Source organism: Hemicordylus capensis, chromosome 16 (genome assembly GCF_027244095.1).
Source record: "Hemicordylus capensis ecotype Gifberg chromosome 16, rHemCap1.1.pri, whole genome shotgun sequence".
In the NCBI taxonomy this organism is placed as follows: Eukaryota; Metazoa; Chordata; class Lepidosauria; order Squamata; family Cordylidae; genus Hemicordylus; species Hemicordylus capensis.
In genome coordinates this window covers 15,011,724-15,027,687 of record NC_069672.1, presented here as the reverse complement: position 1 = coordinate 15,027,687, position 15,964 = coordinate 15,011,724, and the positions used below count along the sequence as shown (strand labels likewise).

The following is a 15,964-nucleotide window of genomic DNA, read 5'->3' as shown; positions in this document are numbered from 1 at the left end:
CAGTTGGAGCCGAATCATCTGCTGTGCTGCTTCTCCCCTTATGGGGTGGATAAAGAGATATATAAACAAGCATGCACAAGGCAGCCAGGGACCGGATGGTTGTGCTGCATTACAACCACACGGGGATGGCTACTAGTCGGTAGACGACACAAAGGAGGGAAGTCTAGTCGTCTGTAGACGGCTACGGACACGTCGCTGTCGATCAGTGGCTACTGGTCTGGTGGCTCTAGGCCACCTCCAGCCTCAGAGGCAAGATGCCTCTGAGTACCAGTTGCAGGGGAGCAACTGCAGGAGGGAGGGCAGGCCCCTTTCAGCTCCTGCCTGTGGGCTTCTTGGAGGCATCTGGTGGGCCATGGTGGGGAACCGGATGCTGTCCAAGATGGGCTTTCCTGGGCCTGATCCAGCAGGGCTGCTCTTCTGGGGCCATCGCTCAGGTGTTGAGCCCCTGCTTTGCAGGTAGACAGTCCGAGGTGCAGTCCCAGGCAGCGTCTCCAGCTAGGGCCTGGGAGAAGATCTTCTGTTCTGAAACCCTGGAAAGCCGCTCCCAGCCGGTGGAGACAGTCCTGACCTAGAGGGACCGATGGTCCGGCTCTGTAGGAGGCAACTCTCCGAGTTCCTGTGTGTATTCCACATACCTGTCTTAAAAGCGGCCCCGTCATTGTGCTCTCCGTAGACCTTCCTGCCTCCTCATTCCTGCCGGAAACCCAGACTCAAGGGCGCTCTTAGCGTCGCCCAGAGGCCGAGTGCCTTCCATTTTCAGCAGATGTGGCTCCTGAACGCTGCTAGGCTCTCAGAACTTGCTCTCGCCCTCTGAGGCCCAGGTCCACGCGAAGGAGGACTGGGTCGTTTTGCCGTGCCTTAAATGTGGAGGTGCAGACACTCTGGCCGTGGGATGCCTCCAGTGGGTATCCCCAGTTTTCCAGTCCCTACGCAGGCATTTCCATGCGGGGTCAGAGGGCTGGGCAGTCTTGCCTGGCACCCAGTCGGTCCAAAGGTTGCCAGGGAGCCTGGGAAGCACCGATGGAGTGGTCCCATCTTGTTAGTCACCGGCTTCTGAGAATGGGAGGTGGACCTTGTCTGATCATGGATGGGGCCGTGACGGTGAGTAGCCGCCAAGAGAGGTCTCCTCCTCGTACCCCGTCGCTCAGTGGACCTGAAAGCCCCAGTTTCAGCCCACCTCTCCGGAACTCTGGAGGGTTGCTGCCATTCAAAGTAGACCGTATTTTGCTAGGTGAACCGGTGGTCCGGCTTGGTTAGAAAACAGCGCCATGGGATACTTCTTCCTCCATTCACGCAGGTGTGCTACCACATCTATCGACACCGAAGGGGTTCTCCGGCTCAGGTCCCCAGATGTTGAACTACAACTCCCATCACCCCCCTGCCACGGTGGCAGTCGGCGTGGGTGATGGGAGTTGTAGTCCAGTGAGGTCCCGCACGCCGCTGCTCCTCGCCTTAAGCCCACCGGCTGTGCATTGTGACGAGACGGGCGACAGGCGCGCAGAATACTGAGAGGTCCCTGTCCACCCTTCCCTTTCTCCAGGGCTGCCAGCGAATTGTCGAGGACTGGCAGAGGATCCTGATGGTCCGGTCCCTGGTGGTCAACCCCCACGAGGACATGAGGACCTGGCTCAAGTACGCCAGCCTGTGCGGCAAGAGTGGAAGGCTGGTAAGTCTCGTCGTGCGGAAGGGTCAACGATCACCAGGCGGGGCAGGAGTTCCGCCAGGTCTTAAAAGTCCAGCCCCAGGTTCCATCCCTGGCGGCAGCATCTCCAGGGTGGGCTGGGAGAGGCCCCTGCCTGGAACCCTTGGGGGAGCTGCTGCCAGTCCGTGCAGGCAGTCCTGAGCGAGGTGGACCGAGGGTCTGACTCAGGAGGCAGCGTCAAGCTTGCTTTCAGCAGCGCCCACCAACTTCACAGCCTGTGAACTCCAAACCTTCAACCTGCGTGTGTGTGTGTGTTGTGTGTGCACAAACTGTATCCCCTGGATTAACTCCCCCCTCTCCCTTCTGTTTCTCCAAGGCGTTAGCCCACAAGACCCTGGTGCTGCTCTTGGGGGTCGACCCCTCCCGGCAGCTGGATCACCCACTGCCCACCGTTCATCCCCAGGTGACCTACGCGTACATGAAGCACATGTGGAAGAGCTCCCGCAAGGTACGCGTTGCGAGGAATCCCCCAAATGCCCTTCTCCTTCCTGCCGCTGGCCTCGCTTCCTAGAGGCGCTGCTCTGCAGCCAGAGGAGAGGGGAAGCCCGTTTCTGCCTCCCTTGCCGAGCCCCTTCCCCCGGCTCTGACACTTGGGTGCTCTCGCTCTTTCCCACCCCAGCATCCTGGGTGATGGAGCCTCTGCTTTGGGTGGAGCAGGCCCCAGTGGGTGCCCCGCACCCTGGCGGCAGCATCTCCAGGTGGGGCTGGGAGAGACGCCGGCCTGAAGCCCTGGAGAGCGGCTGCCCGTCTGGGTAGACAGACAATCCTGAGCTAGGTGGACCAAGGCTCAGACTCAACGGGCAACAGCTGGTGTTGGCGATGAGGCTGTAACTCACCGGTAGAGCATCTGCTCTGCACCACTTGCAGAAACTCCCCGGTTCAGTCCCTGGCAGCATCTCCGGGTCGGCCTGGGAGAGACTCCTGCCGGCAGCCTTGGAGAGCTGCTGCCAGTCAGTGTAGACAATACTAAGCTACCGGGCCTCAGAAAACCGCTAATCTGTGACGAGGGGGAAATAGTCCTGATGAGCAATGTACCACGGAGCTGGACCAGTAAAGCATTTCGGCTGGCTGGTAAACTGCGCCAACCTGTCTTCACCCCTGCTAAGGTAGGTGGGCCCAAGGGCCTGACGTGGTATCAGGCAGGTAGAGGGCTGTGTGTGTGTGTTGTTCCTGATGCACTGGTAGCCAGTAAAGAATCAAGCAGCCGTGCGGTGCAACCAGCAAGCATTTTTGTAGACACAACACTTCCTTGCAGACAGAGACATCCAGCCAACAGACAGCTGGAAAGGGCTATACGAGGCCAAGCGCTTTGACTTCCCAGGTCCACGGCGGAGCCTCTGTTCCTGCCACACAAAGCCAATCTACATAATCGGGTCCAGTCGGTCGCCAGCTTCTCCTCTCCGTGGCTTTTACATTAAGAGTTTCTCTCTCTCCTGCTCTCAGTTCTGCACCCCACCACCTCAGATCCCCACCACACCGCGCTGGGGGTCAAAGCCCACGCTGCAGACATGTGGTTGAGCCCTGCGTCTGCCAAGCCCTAATTCAGACGGGACCTGCCTTCCCAGGGCTAATCCCGTGGGCTGTTTTTGTGTTTAACAGATCTGCCACCCCCCCTCGCACTGTCCCTTGGGAACCTAGACCAGTCCCACTTACAGGGGGAAGCAAATAAATCCAAGCAGCTCCGAGAAAATAAATCCAAGCAGCTCCGAAATTGTATTTAAAAAGCCTCTCAAACATTAACGCAGTGCCTTAAGGAGAGAGAAAGATCTATTCACTCTCGCTCAGGGGTCTCAAAGTGCAGCCCTCCTGCAGTTGCGGAGGAGAGCTGGTCTTGCAGTAGCAAGCATGGATTGTGTCGTGTGTCCCCTGCCCCGCCACCGCCCTTGGTGTGCCTTGATTTGCGTTTGGACAGGTAACTACATGTGAGCGCTGCAAGATATTCCTCTTGGGGGCTGGGGCTGTAGTTCGGTGGAAGAGCATCCGCTTTGCATGCAGCATCTTCAGATAGGGTTGGGGAAGACCCCTACCTGAAACCCCAGAGAGCTGCTGCCGGTCAGTGTAGACAATACTGAGCTAGATGGACCAAAGGGTCTGACTCAGTAGGAAGCAGCTTCCGCTGTCCCTCTTTGGGTGGATGGGGAAGCAGGGAGGGGAAAGGGTTTGCCTGCCACTCCCGTACGGTGGAATGAATGAGCGAGCAGTCTAAGCCAGGCCTCTGCTTTTGCAGATTGATGCATTTCAGCACATGCAGCACTTTGTCCAGACCATGCAGCAGCAGGCCCAACACGCCATCGCGACCGAAGACCAGCAGCACAGGCAGGAGCTCCACAAACTCATGGCACGGTGGGTCTTGTCTCATTGAGACCGAGCCAGCAACACTGCAACACCTGATGGCTGCAGGGAATGTGTAGGCCTAGGCCGGGGGTCCCCACCGGGAGCCCTTGGGGGCCCTTGGACTACTACTCCCAGGGGCTCGCCCTCGGGGGCCCTTGGACTACTACTCCCAGGGGCTCGCCCTCGGGGGCCCTTGGACTACTACTCCCAGGGGCTCGCCCTCGGGGGCCCTTGGACTACTACTCCCAGGGGCTCGCCCTCGGGAGCCCTTGGACTACTACTCCCAGGGGCTCCCCACCGGGAGTCCCCAGGGGTGCTTGGATGACTGCTCCCAGGTGCCCTTAGACTACAACTCCCTGGTCTCTGTTCTGTGCTCAGGTGTTTCCTGAAACTGGGCGAATGGCAGCTCAACCTGCAGGGCATCAACGAGAGCACCATCCCCAAAGTCCTGCAGTACTACAGCGCCTCCACGGAGCACGACTGCAACTGGTACAAGGTGAGCGCGAGAAGGCAGGGAGCCCTGTCGGTGGGGCAGCCACACGGCCGGGGGCCCCGGCGCCCACCCAGTCTTCCGTGGAGGCCGGTTGTCTTTCTGGGTTCGTTGCCTTCGGCTGCCAGGCGAGTGGCAGGCAGCGGGTGGGACCCTGGCTCAGTGGGGGAACATCTGCTTTGCAAGCAGGATCCAGCCCCTGGCAGCATCTCCAGGTAGGGCTGGGAGAGACCCCTGAGCCGGAGCCCTGGGAGAGCTGCTGACTCTGTCGAAGGCAGCAGCTCCCTCTGTTTCTGACACCCCTCTGCCGGCGATGCCGCTGCGAGCAGTTGGGAGTCCTGAGCCCCTGGGGGGACGTACGGCCCGTTGAGACCGACCGGGAGGCCCCAGGCGGCCTCCCCGACACCCAGCCAGGGCCCCAGAGGCCGGGGGGTGGTTCATGGCCGCTCTCCCCCCGGCAGGCCTGGCACGCCTGGGCGGTGATGAACTTCGAGGCTGTGCTCCACTACAAGCACCAGAACCAGGCCCGGGACGAGAAGAAGAAGCTGCGGCACGCCAGCGAGGCCAGCGTCCACACGGAGGGCAGCAACAGCGAGAGCGAGGCCGAGAGCGCCGAGAACAGCCCCGTCCCGTCCCCCGTGCAAAAGAAAGCCGCGGAGGTAGGCTGCCGGGTTCCCTCCCTTGGCTTGGCAGGCGGAGGCCCGGCTGGCCCTGCGCCCGATCGGCCCTGCCGTGGGCACAGAGTCCTTGCCGTTGGCTCGGCTTTGGGGGAGACTGAGCCACCCAACGGCTGTTCCCAACAGGACCTGTCCAAGACGCTCCTGATGTACACGGTTCCTGCCGTCCAGGGTTTCTTCCGCTCCATCTCTTTGTCCCGGGGCAACAACTTGCAGGACACACTCAGGTACTTTTCACGGAGAGCTGAAGGATTACAGTTTTGAGAAAAACATTATTGGATCCCTCTGACTCTCCTTGGGTGACTTTAAAGTGGAGATTTTTATTTTTTTTTTAAATTGAGCAGGGGGGGAGCAACTAGCCCTCTCCATCCCCAGCACAACATCCCTCCAGTGGTGACTCTCTTCTGTTTAGCAGGGGAGAGCAACTGGCCCTCTCTATCCCCAGCACAGTGTCCCTCCAGTGACCTGTTGCTGGTGTCTATCTTATTATTTTTACATTTCTTTTACATTTTATATCCTGCTCTTCCTCCAAGGAGCCCAGAGCGGTATACTACCTACTTAAGTTTCTCCTCACAACCACCCTGTGAAGTAGGTTAGGCTGAGAGAGAAGTGACTGGCCCAGAGTTGCCCAGCTAGTTTCATGGCTGAATGGGGATTTGAACTCGGGGCTCCCCGGTCCTAATCCAGCACTCTAGCCACTACACCATCTTATGTTTCTTTGTGAGATTGTCAGCCCTTTGGGGACAGGGAGCCATCTTGATTTGTTTTCATTTCTCTCTTGGGGAATTTCTGTTGAAAAGGGGCATATAAATATTTGCTGTAGTAGTTCTCTGAACCAGGTGAGGGACGCCCCTTGTGCAGCTGTCGTGAATCACCTCTGCGTCTTTTTAAAAAATACTTGTCGTCCTGTCTTGCTCGTTCGGGGAATCCTGCTGCAACGGACGACACGGGCTGTCCTGGATTTCTTTCCCCAGAGTCCTCACTCTGTGGTTCGACTATGGCCACTGGCCAGAAGTCAACGAAGCGTTGGTCGAAGGGGTCAAGGCGATCCAGATCGATACCTGGTTGCAGGTAAGGGGTGGGTTTCGAAACAGAGGGTTCCACCACGTCGGCCCAACCCAGTGGATACAAACCTTTCTCTACCCCATTGTCCAATATGCCTTCCCACGCCGCTTCCTTTGGGGCTGGGGCTCGGTTGTAGAGGGAGGCCCTGCTTTCCACGCAGAAGATCCCCCCGTTCAATCCCTGGCAGCATCTCCAGGTAGAAGAGACCCGCCTGTATCCTTGGAGAGCTGCTGCCAGTCTGTGTGGGCCAAAGGGAGCTAGACTCCGTCTAAGGCAGCTTCCTACGTTCCACTTTGGGAATGTGTTGTTGTTGGGAAACGGTGTATAAATAAGAGTCTAAAGGTTGCTGGTGGTCAGCTTGTACTCTGATGGGTCTCTGCTTCTCTTGCTCCCCTAAACCAGGTCATCCCACAGCTCATTGCTCGGATCGACACCCCTCGCCCTCTGGTGGGCCGCCTCATTTACCAGCTTCTCACCGATATCGGGAGGTACCACCCGCAGGTGAGCTCCCCCCCCACCCCCCGTTCCCTCCCCCAGCCCCACTCGGACGCTCCAGACCGCAAACAGGGGGGCCGTTGTCAATCGCTCCTCTCCGGTGTCTGCTGCAGGCGCTGATCTACCCCTTGACGGTCGCTTCCAAGTCCACCACGACGGCCCGCCACAACGCCGCCAACAAGATCCTGAAGAACATGTGTGAACACAGCAACACCCTCGTCCAGCAGGCGGTGATGGTGAGCTGAGAGCACCCCTCATCTCTCCCCACACCTCCGTCATGGGTAGGAGATAAGCCTGTATCCACCGGGCGTCTAGACTGTCATCCTTCCTTATGGGAAAGAGTCCGCCTGGGTGACACGGTTTGAATGAATCTATTGTTGTTGTTGTCGTTTATTTACATTTTATATCCCGCTCTTCCTCCAGGGAGCCTAGAGTGGTGTACTATATACTTAAGTTCCTCCTTACAACAACCCTGTGAAGTAGGTTAGGCCGAGAGAGAAGTGACTGGCCCAGAGTCACCCAGCAAGTCTCATGAGGCTGAGTGGGGATTTGAACTCGGGTCTCCCCGGTCCTAGTCCAGCACTCTAACCACTACACCACGCTGGCTCTATTCCTCCACATAGCAGTCTGTTTGGCCAGAGTAATCATGACGAGCTTTCCTGCTGTGGAGACGCTGTTCCCTAATTATTTTTGTTGACACAGTCAGACAGGTGTTATTGACTGGTTTGTTTTATCCACACATCGAGTCCTTCCCAAGGACCTGGGATGCCTGAATTTTATTATCAGTGTTGTTGCTGTCATTGTTATTGATATCGTCACAGAATATTATTATTGTTGTTGTTGTTTACACAGACAACAACAATAATAATATTCTGCGACAATTGCGCAGAATGCAATGATGATGATGATGATGATGATCTGCAAAGATTGGACTCCTTAATTCCTTTTGGGGTTGCGGGTGTGAAGGCTGTGTGTGGCTAGCCCTGTGGGAGGAGAGCTAGGCTTGTGGCAGCAAGCATGACTGGTCCCCTTTGCTAAGCAGGGTCTGCCCTGGTTTGCATTTGGATGGGAGACTGCGTGGGTGAGCGGTGTTCAAGATTCCCCCTCGGGGCAGGGGTAGGCAAGCTTTGGCATTCCGGCTGTTGCTGGACTACAACTCCCATCATCCCCAGCCACAATTCCCCATGGCTGAGGTCGTTCAACAGCTCGTTGCCTTTTCCTGCCTTAGAGGATGGGGCTGTCGCTCAGTGGAAGAGCCTGTGCATACTCCCTGGTTCACTCCCTGGCAGCATCTCCAGGTAGGGCTGGGAGAGACTCCTGCCTAAAATCACAGAGAGCCGCTGCCAGTCAGTGTAGATAATACTGAGCTAGATGGACCAAGGGTCTGACTCAGTAAAAGGCAGCTTGGAGAATTGCTGCCAGAGAAAATAGTGCTGGATTTGGTTGACCCACTGAGTCAGAGCGGACTTCTTTGTGTCGTGATCCCAGGTGAGCGAAGAACTGATCCGAGTGGCCATCCTGTGGCACGAGATGTGGCATGAAGGGCTGGAGGAGGCGTCCCGCCTCTATTTCGGGGAGAGGAACGTGAAGGGGATGTTTGAGGTGCTGGAGCCACTACACGCCATGATGGAGCGTGGCCCTCAGACTCTCAAGGAAACCTCCTTCAACCAGGTATAAAAAGGGGTGCTCTTGTGCCTTGATCCACCCTGACTCCACATCCTAGGTGGGGCTGGCTGGGCATAGATCTCTAAACTCTCCCTCTCTCTCTCTAGCTGTAGCATGGAATCTCTTAAGAACCTTGAACAAACAGGAAGAATACAGTGTCAGGGGTAGAGAGGCTTGGTGAGGAATAAGCTGCTAGTCCTGGCTGAGGATCGGCTTACTGGAGAAAAGTACAGATCCCAGAACAGGGCTGCTCAACTTTGGCCCTCCTGCAGATGTTGGCCTACAACCCCCATAATCCCTGGATATGGGCCACTGTAGCCTGGGGATTATGGGGGTTGTAGTCCAAAAACAGCTGGGGGGGGGCGGTGAGGATTGAGCAGGACTGTGCTAGCCTAAGCTACTAGTTCTCAGTGAGTCAGAAAAGGGGAGCAAAAACTCACAGAGTTCGGGATGAAAGTCCAAGTGGTTGTGGATGGAGCAGGAGGTGGAGAAGAAAAGGAGTCCACGAGGCTGGAATTAGAAATGGACTTGGTCTCCCTAAGATGCAGTAAGCACTGAGTTACGGGCCCATTTCCCTCCGCAGGCTTACGGCAGAGATCTCATGGAAGCCCAGGAGTGGTGCAGGAAGTATATGAAATCCGGCAACGTCAAGGACCTCACCCAAGCCTGGGATCTCTATTACCACGTCTTCCGGCGCATCTCGAAGCAACTGCCTCAGGTAGGAGGAGGGGTGCGGGGTGCGGGGGGGGAGGTTTTCGGGGGGGGGGGAGGTCACCCGCTGCTGAATCACGTTTTTTCCCTACCTCCTGGCCCACAGCTGACGTCTTTGGAACTCCAGTACGTTTCGCCCAAACTTCTGATGTGCCGGGATTTGGAACTCGCGGTCCCGGGAACATATGACCCCAACCAGCAAGTCATCCGCATTCAGTCCATCGCCCCGTCCCTCCAAGTGATCACCTCCAAACAGAGGCCGAGGAAACTGACGTTGATGGGTGAGCGATTGGCTTTGATGGGTGGAAAAGCGTGACTGCCATTTCCTTTATTTCCTCCCTCCCTCCTGCTGCTGTTATGATAGGCACGGGGCCCCAGATGGCTGTTGAAAAGAAATGGGCAAGTCCACGCTTTCAGTGGCTAGTAGCCACGACAGCGAGATGGAACCTCCAGGTTCAGTGGCAGTATACCTGTGGGTGTCAGGTCGCTGAAGGACAAGCAGAGAAGGGCCTTCCTGTTGCCTTCACGCTTTGCTTTGGGAGCTTTCCTGGAAGCGTCTGGACGGCTGCCGCGGTGTCCTCAAGGCTCCCACTTCTCTTTCCACACAGGAAGCAACGGGCACGAGTTCGTGTTCCTCCTGAAGGGCCACGAAGATCTCCGCCAAGACGAGAGAGTGATGCAGCTTTTCGGCCTTGTGAACACGCTGCTGGCCAACGACCCCACTTCCCTCCGCAAAAACCTCAGGTGCTCCAAGGAAAGCTCGCCCCTCGCCTCACTGGGGGAAGTGGCTGGCAGGCAAAGATGGCGCCTGGCGCTCATGAGCCCGGCCCAGACATGTTGGCCATCGGCACCCTCTTGGGGAAAGAGTGCTCGTCGTGATTTTTGGCAGCAAGATGGGAAACAGGCGATGGCCTCGTTGCACTTACAGAGTCTCTGTGTGTTAATCTCCCCTCCTTTCCCTCTTGCTTTTAGTATCCAGCGATATGCAGTTATTCCCCTCTCGACAAACTCTGGGCTCATCGGCTGGGTGCCCCACTGTGACACTCTGCACGCGCTCATCCGAGACTACAGAGAGAAGAAGAAAATCCTCCTCAATATCGAACACCGCATCATGCTGCGGGTAAGGCTGGGAAGGCAACACACACACACACACACCCCTAGCTCAATGGAAGAGCCTCTGCTTTGCATGCAGAAGGTCCCCGGTTCCATCCCGGGCAGCATCTTGGAGAGACTCCTGCCTGAAACCTTGGCAAGCCGCTGCCAGTCCGTGTTGACAGGGCTGAGCGAGAGGGACCAGGGGTCTGACTCTGTGTAGGGCAGCTTCCTAGGTTCCTGTTCCAAGATCTCCTCTGGAGGAAGAGTTTTATCATAGCTGCTCCTGAACCTCATTACAGCTTCTCCTGCATTGCTGTTTTCTGTGCCTGTCAGAATTTTTCCTCTTGCCCCTCCTTTGAGAAAGCTACTAAATATTCACCCCCCACCCCGATTTTTTTTTTTTTTAGATGGCTCCTGATTACGACCACCTCACCTTGATGCAGAAGGTGGAAGTGTTTGAACATGCCGTGAACAATACAGCCGGGGACGACCTGGCCAAGCTCCTGTGGCTGAAAAGCCCCAGCTCTGAGGTACAGCTGGCCCTAGGTGCCTTTGCAGAGGCCGAAATATCCCTTTTCCACCAGTGTTCGAAGGAGCGGTGCTATGAACAGAGTGCCAGCGAATGAGACCGTAGGATTATGGGCCCGTTTTCCGTTCCCCAGAGCTGGGTTATCAAAAACATGCAGGCAGCTTGCTGGTAGCAAAGCAAAAGAAGTGGACCCTGTATATACTGTGTGTGTGTGTGTGTGTGTGTGTGTGTGTGTGTGTGTGTGTGTGTGTGTGTGTGACAGAGAGAGAGACAGAGAGAAAGGCTACAAAGTAAGGACCCTTAACCATTGGTTGAACTGCTGTGATGTCATGAAACATTCACAAATATTCCCATTGGTTGATCTGCTTTTTATGTCACGGAATGTTCGCCGATATTCTGATTGCCAGGGAGAGTCAGCCATGATGGGCCAGGTGCTGTGAGGGGAAGCAGCACCTTGTTGGGAGCTGAGATGTGCAGTGGTGTTCCTCTGCTGGGAAGGTGGAGCGCAGAGGTAGATTGTGGGGATGGGGTCGTAGCTCAGGGGTAGAGCATCTGCTTTGCCTACAGAAGGTCCTCAGTTCAGTCCCTGGTAGCATCTCCTGGTAGGACTGGGAGAGACCCCTGCCTGAAACCTTGGAGAAGCCGCTGCCCGTCAGAGCAGACAGTGCTGAGCTAGCTGGACCAAAGGTCTGACTCAGTAGAAGGCATCTTCCCATGTGACTAGCACTGTATGTATGTATGTATGTATGTATTTCTATGTAAACCACTTTGGGAACTTTGCTTGAAAAGCAATATATAAATATTTGCATTTTACCAGGTGGCATGCTGGCTCCTTAAAATTCCTTCCCACCACCAAAACTGTGTCCATGGCAGTCATGATTCACTTGGGCCCTGATTCATTTCATCATCTTTATTTATTTTTAGGTGTGGTTTGACAGAAGGACCAACTACACCCGTTCCTTGGCCGTGATGTCCATGGTGGGATATATTTTGGGCCTGGGGGACAGGCAAGTGAAACCGGGCTCATTTTCCAACTTTTGCAATAAAAGCATTCATTAATCAAAAAGAGAGAGAGAGAGAGAGAATAAAAATTCCTAGGGCAAAGAAACGTCAAGTAAATCATGCCTCTGTTCTTCCAACAGACACCCATCCAACCTTATGCTCGACCGACTGAGTGGCAAGATTCTGCACATTGACTTTGGGGACTGCTTTGAGGTAACTTTTGTGCCTGGACGCCTTTTGGAAGGGAAAAGAGCCAAATTGGGCAGGTCTCCTGGAGAGTAAAGAGAGTTGACCCTCACAGGCAAACCGTATTGGACTACAACTCCCATCACCCACTGCAGTGGCCATTGTGGCTGGGAGTGATGGAGGGTTTTGCCCAACAATATCCAGGGATGCAGGTCTGAGGGACCCTTGCATGAAACAATCCAAAAAGGGATTTCCCATTTCTCATCTCTTCTGGTGCTACAAACCCATTTCCAGAACAGGCCTATCGGTACGGCCACCATCTCAGTTTAACCGGCACTTCTCCCTCCTGGACTTAGGTTGCGATGACAAGGGAGAAGTTCCCCGAGAAGATTCCCTTCAGGCTGACTAGGATGTTGACCAACGCCATGGAGGTAAGTGAGAATTCGCAATTACCGTCTGCAAGCAGGAGACATATTTTAGCAGGGGAAATATTTTAGCGGCAGCTCCCTATGCTGTTATGTAAAAGAAACAAAAATGATGATAATTCATTGAAAACCCAAATCTTGGAAGCAGCAACTTAAACTTGCAGCTTAAGTGAAACTGAACTTCCCTTGGTTTCCTTAGCATAGATTATGGGGAGGGGAGGGGGAGAGAGACTCATTCTGAGATGCTTGCATATCCGTTTGCAGGCATTGAACATAGGAAGCTGCCATATACTGAGTCAGACCACTGGTCCATCTAGCTCAGGATTGTCTACCCAGACTGGCAGCGGCTTCTCCAAGGTTGCAGGCAGGAGTCTCTCTCATCCCTCTCTTGGAGATGCTGCCAGGGAGGGAACTTGGGACCTTCTGCATGCATGCAAGCAGCCAGGTGCTCTGCCCAGAACAGCCCCATCCCCTAAGAGGAATCTCTTCCAGTGCTCACACCTGTGGCCTCCCATTTGGATGCAAACCAGGGCAGACCCTGCTTAGCAAAGGGGACCATTCATGTTCGCGGCCCAAGTTCTCCTGGTCTCTCGCTGGAAGATGACGCTCTCTTCCGTCCCCTTCTCTCATTGCCTCCGCAGGTGACAGGCTTGGACGGAAACTACCGCATCACCTGCCACACGGTGATGGAAGTCCTGCGAGAGCACAGAGACAGTGTCATGGCAGTCCTGGAAGCCTTCGTCTATGACCCCTTGCTGAACTGGAGGCTGATGGACAGTAAGTGGTCCTCGGGCTGCAGAAGTGGAGGACGCCTGTGGGCTATCTTGGCCCTCCCGTGGCTTCGAAATGTGTCCCCCCTGCATGGCATGATGATGGCCAGCCCTGAAATTTGGACTGGTCTGAACGAAACGGGGCTCACGTTGGTCAACTGCCAAGTATTCCGGCTTATTGGGTTTGTGGGTTGCATTGTGAAACCGTCAGGTGCAAAGTCGGACCGAAGTGACTCCTGATCTCTAGTCTTAGGTGCAAATGGCCAGGGTGCTCTGCTTGTTTTAACATCCGAGTAGAAGAATACAAACGTGTGGACGAAACCGTGAAGCCTGCCGAAACCAGGCAACTACAGCATAGGACTAATAACAATGTGTTGGAACTAATGAGAAACGCACCAGCTACCTAGCCCCCTCCCCAAAAGCCCCATGTATACAGTTGTAACCGGCCTAAAACCCATCAGCAAGGAAGCCAGGAGAATATCCCTTAGAAAGGAGTCCCCCAATCCAGGCCCAACGACCAAAAAAGGCCCCTTTGGGGGCGCTGCCCTAAGAAAGAGACGGCCTGTATCTGTAGGCACGCATCCACACGGGACTGAGTAGCCAGAGCTTTGACCCTGGCACCTTCACTTCTAGGAAGCACATATCCTTTTCCCCAGCTTAGCAGTCAGGGAGGGACCACAAGATGAACCACCATCTCTAACATTCAGGAAAAGAGAGATCCACAGAGAGAACCCGAGATGTGCACTTGAAAGGGACCCGCCTTTGCTCTCACAAGTGACCGTTTGCTCTCTTTGCAGCAAATACAAAAGGTAATAAGCGGTCACGAACGCGGACAGATTCCTACTCCGCTGGCCAGTCAGTAGGTGAGCGTGAGTCAACCGCTGGCATTCATTTTTATTTTTGTTTTTTTCCCCCATTTGGGGTATCTTTTTAAAATTATTATTATTATTTGAATAAAGTAGGGGTTCTCAAACTTGGGTCCCAGAGTGTCGGGATGATGGGGATTGTAGTCCCACGTCATCTGGAGACCCGGGTTTGAGAACCTCTGGAGCAGGCATGGGGCGGGGGGGATATTATTTCCCCTTCCTGACTCTTTTGGGGTTAGACTTTGAGGAGGAGGACGTTGCTGAAATCAGCTGTGACAGATCCAAGATGGTTTCTAGTTTCCCAACCCAGGCCTTGAACCTCTTTCCTTCCCCTCCAGAAGCAGTACAAACTGCCCTTAGGCCGGGTGGGGAGGTCAGAGGAGAATCTGGTAAATCCTTCACACCGAGGTTGTTCCGTGGCAGCCCAGGGGCTGTGTGTGTGAAGCATTCTCCTTACAGAAGATGGCTAATAACTTCTGCCCGAAGGCTACCATTCAGTGGATGGCCTCAACCCAGAAAAAGCTGGTCACGCCTAAGGCCCACTGAAATGGAAGGGACTTTAAGTTAGTCTCAGCTAATTTGTCTTGTCTATTTAAGGAGCGCTGAAGCAAGACTAACTTTTCTGGATTTGGGGACAAATTGACCCAACCCTTTAGAATATAAGAACAGCCCTGCTAGATCAGGACCAAGGCTTATTTAGTCCACATCCTGTTTCACACAGTGGCCCACCAGATGCCTCTGGGGAGCCCAAAGGCAAAAGATAAAGGCATGCCCCCTCTCCTGTTGCTCCCCTACAACTGGGATTGAGAGGCATCATGCCTCTGAGGCTAGAGGTGGCCCATAGCCACCAGATTAGTAGCCATTGATAGACCTGTCCTCCATGAATTTGTCTAAGCCCCTTTTAAAGCTCTTGTCTGACCCTAGCCGCCAGCAACGCAGTGGTCCGCATGAAACACTTTCCCACATGGGACAAATCGTGTTTGACATAGAAAGAATCATCTCGGTCTCTGATCTGACCGTTCTCCTTCCTGCTTAGAAATGCTGGACAGCGTGGAGTTGGGCGAGACGGCCCACAAGAAAGCAGGGACCACCGTACCGGAATCCATACATTCCTTCAGTAAGTTTGGTCTGCCTGTGTCTCACACCAGCACCTGTTTTTCTGTTCAGAGCCCACTAAATATTATCTGAGCATCAGAAAGAACAGCCTTGCTTGGTCAGTTTCCAGCACTGACCAGCCAGTGGCTCCGGAAAGCCCCACAAACCAGGCCTTCCCCTGCCGCCCGTGCTCAGCATCTATTATTCTAAGATAGACTGCTCGTGAACATGGAGGTTCCATTCAGCTCGCCTCCGTTAATTTGTCTCCCCCTTGGAGTCAGCTGAGCTAGTAGCCTTCACTACGTTTATTCATTGTGTGAAGAAACGTTTTTGTCTTTTCTGAAATGATTGCACGTCCACCCAGAAGTCCAGTATTGGGAGCGGGGAAGAGTTCTCTATGCAGCATCTTTCTGCCATCCATAATTTTAGAAATCTCTCTCATGTCCTACTTTAGCATCTCCCCCCACCCCAAAGTAAAACTCCCCAACTCTACAGAGAAGAAAACCTCACAGAGTAATGCCTTTTACTCGGGGCTTCCATGTCTAAATACTGACCTGTTCTCTTTATTTCTGCTCTCTAGTAGGGGATGGTCTTGTGAAGCCGGAAGCTCTGAATAAAAAGGCTATACAGATTATCAACAGGGTCCGCGATAAACTAACCGGTAAGTGGTGTATTATTTAATCCAATCGTATCGTTATTAGGGTCATTGAGCAGTATACATTGCAATAAACAGTACACAACACGATAGAAAGGTCTGTATCGGTCTAAATCAATGCAGAAAGACTTTTTCATCTTATACTGCTATTACTACTATGGATATGTATATACTGCTTTTCAACTAAGTTCCCAAGCAGTTT

General features: G+C 54.3%; 1 protein-coding gene across 3 annotated transcripts in view; it reads left to right on the top strand.

Moving 5' to 3' along the window:
- The window catches only part of MTOR (mechanistic target of rapamycin kinase), an 89,867-nt gene that overhangs the window by 72,051 nt on the left and 1,852 nt on the right, over window positions 1-15,964 (top strand). For 2 of the 3 annotated variants that reach the window (XM_053280857.1, XM_053280856.1), the window contains 22 exons: window positions 1,541-1,666; window positions 2,019-2,150; window positions 3,930-4,045; window positions 4,415-4,532; window positions 4,988-5,185; window positions 5,330-5,430; window positions 6,178-6,274; window positions 6,671-6,769; window positions 6,877-6,999; window positions 8,252-8,434; window positions 9,012-9,146; window positions 9,246-9,420; window positions 9,748-9,883; window positions 10,112-10,259; window positions 10,642-10,764; window positions 11,688-11,770; window positions 11,906-11,978; window positions 12,308-12,382; window positions 13,018-13,153; window positions 13,944-14,009; window positions 15,049-15,129; window positions 15,688-15,768. In XM_053280857.1, coding sequence (XP_053136832.1) covers window positions 1,541-1,666; window positions 2,019-2,150; window positions 3,930-4,045; window positions 4,415-4,532; window positions 4,988-5,185; window positions 5,330-5,430; window positions 6,178-6,274; window positions 6,671-6,769; window positions 6,877-6,999; window positions 8,252-8,434; window positions 9,012-9,146; window positions 9,246-9,420; window positions 9,748-9,883; window positions 10,112-10,259; window positions 10,642-10,764; window positions 11,688-11,770; window positions 11,906-11,978; window positions 12,308-12,382; window positions 13,018-13,153; window positions 13,944-14,009; window positions 15,049-15,129; window positions 15,688-15,768 — 2,605 coding nt within the window. The remainder of the gene's footprint in view (window positions 1-1,540; window positions 1,667-2,018; window positions 2,151-3,929; window positions 4,046-4,414; window positions 4,533-4,987; window positions 5,186-5,329; window positions 5,431-6,177; window positions 6,275-6,670; window positions 6,770-6,876; window positions 7,000-8,251; window positions 8,435-9,011; window positions 9,147-9,245; window positions 9,421-9,747; window positions 9,884-10,111; window positions 10,260-10,641; window positions 10,765-11,687; window positions 11,771-11,905; window positions 11,979-12,307; window positions 12,383-13,017; window positions 13,154-13,943; window positions 14,010-15,048; window positions 15,130-15,687; window positions 15,769-15,964) is intronic. The other variant, XM_053280858.1, reaches the window with a different exon arrangement.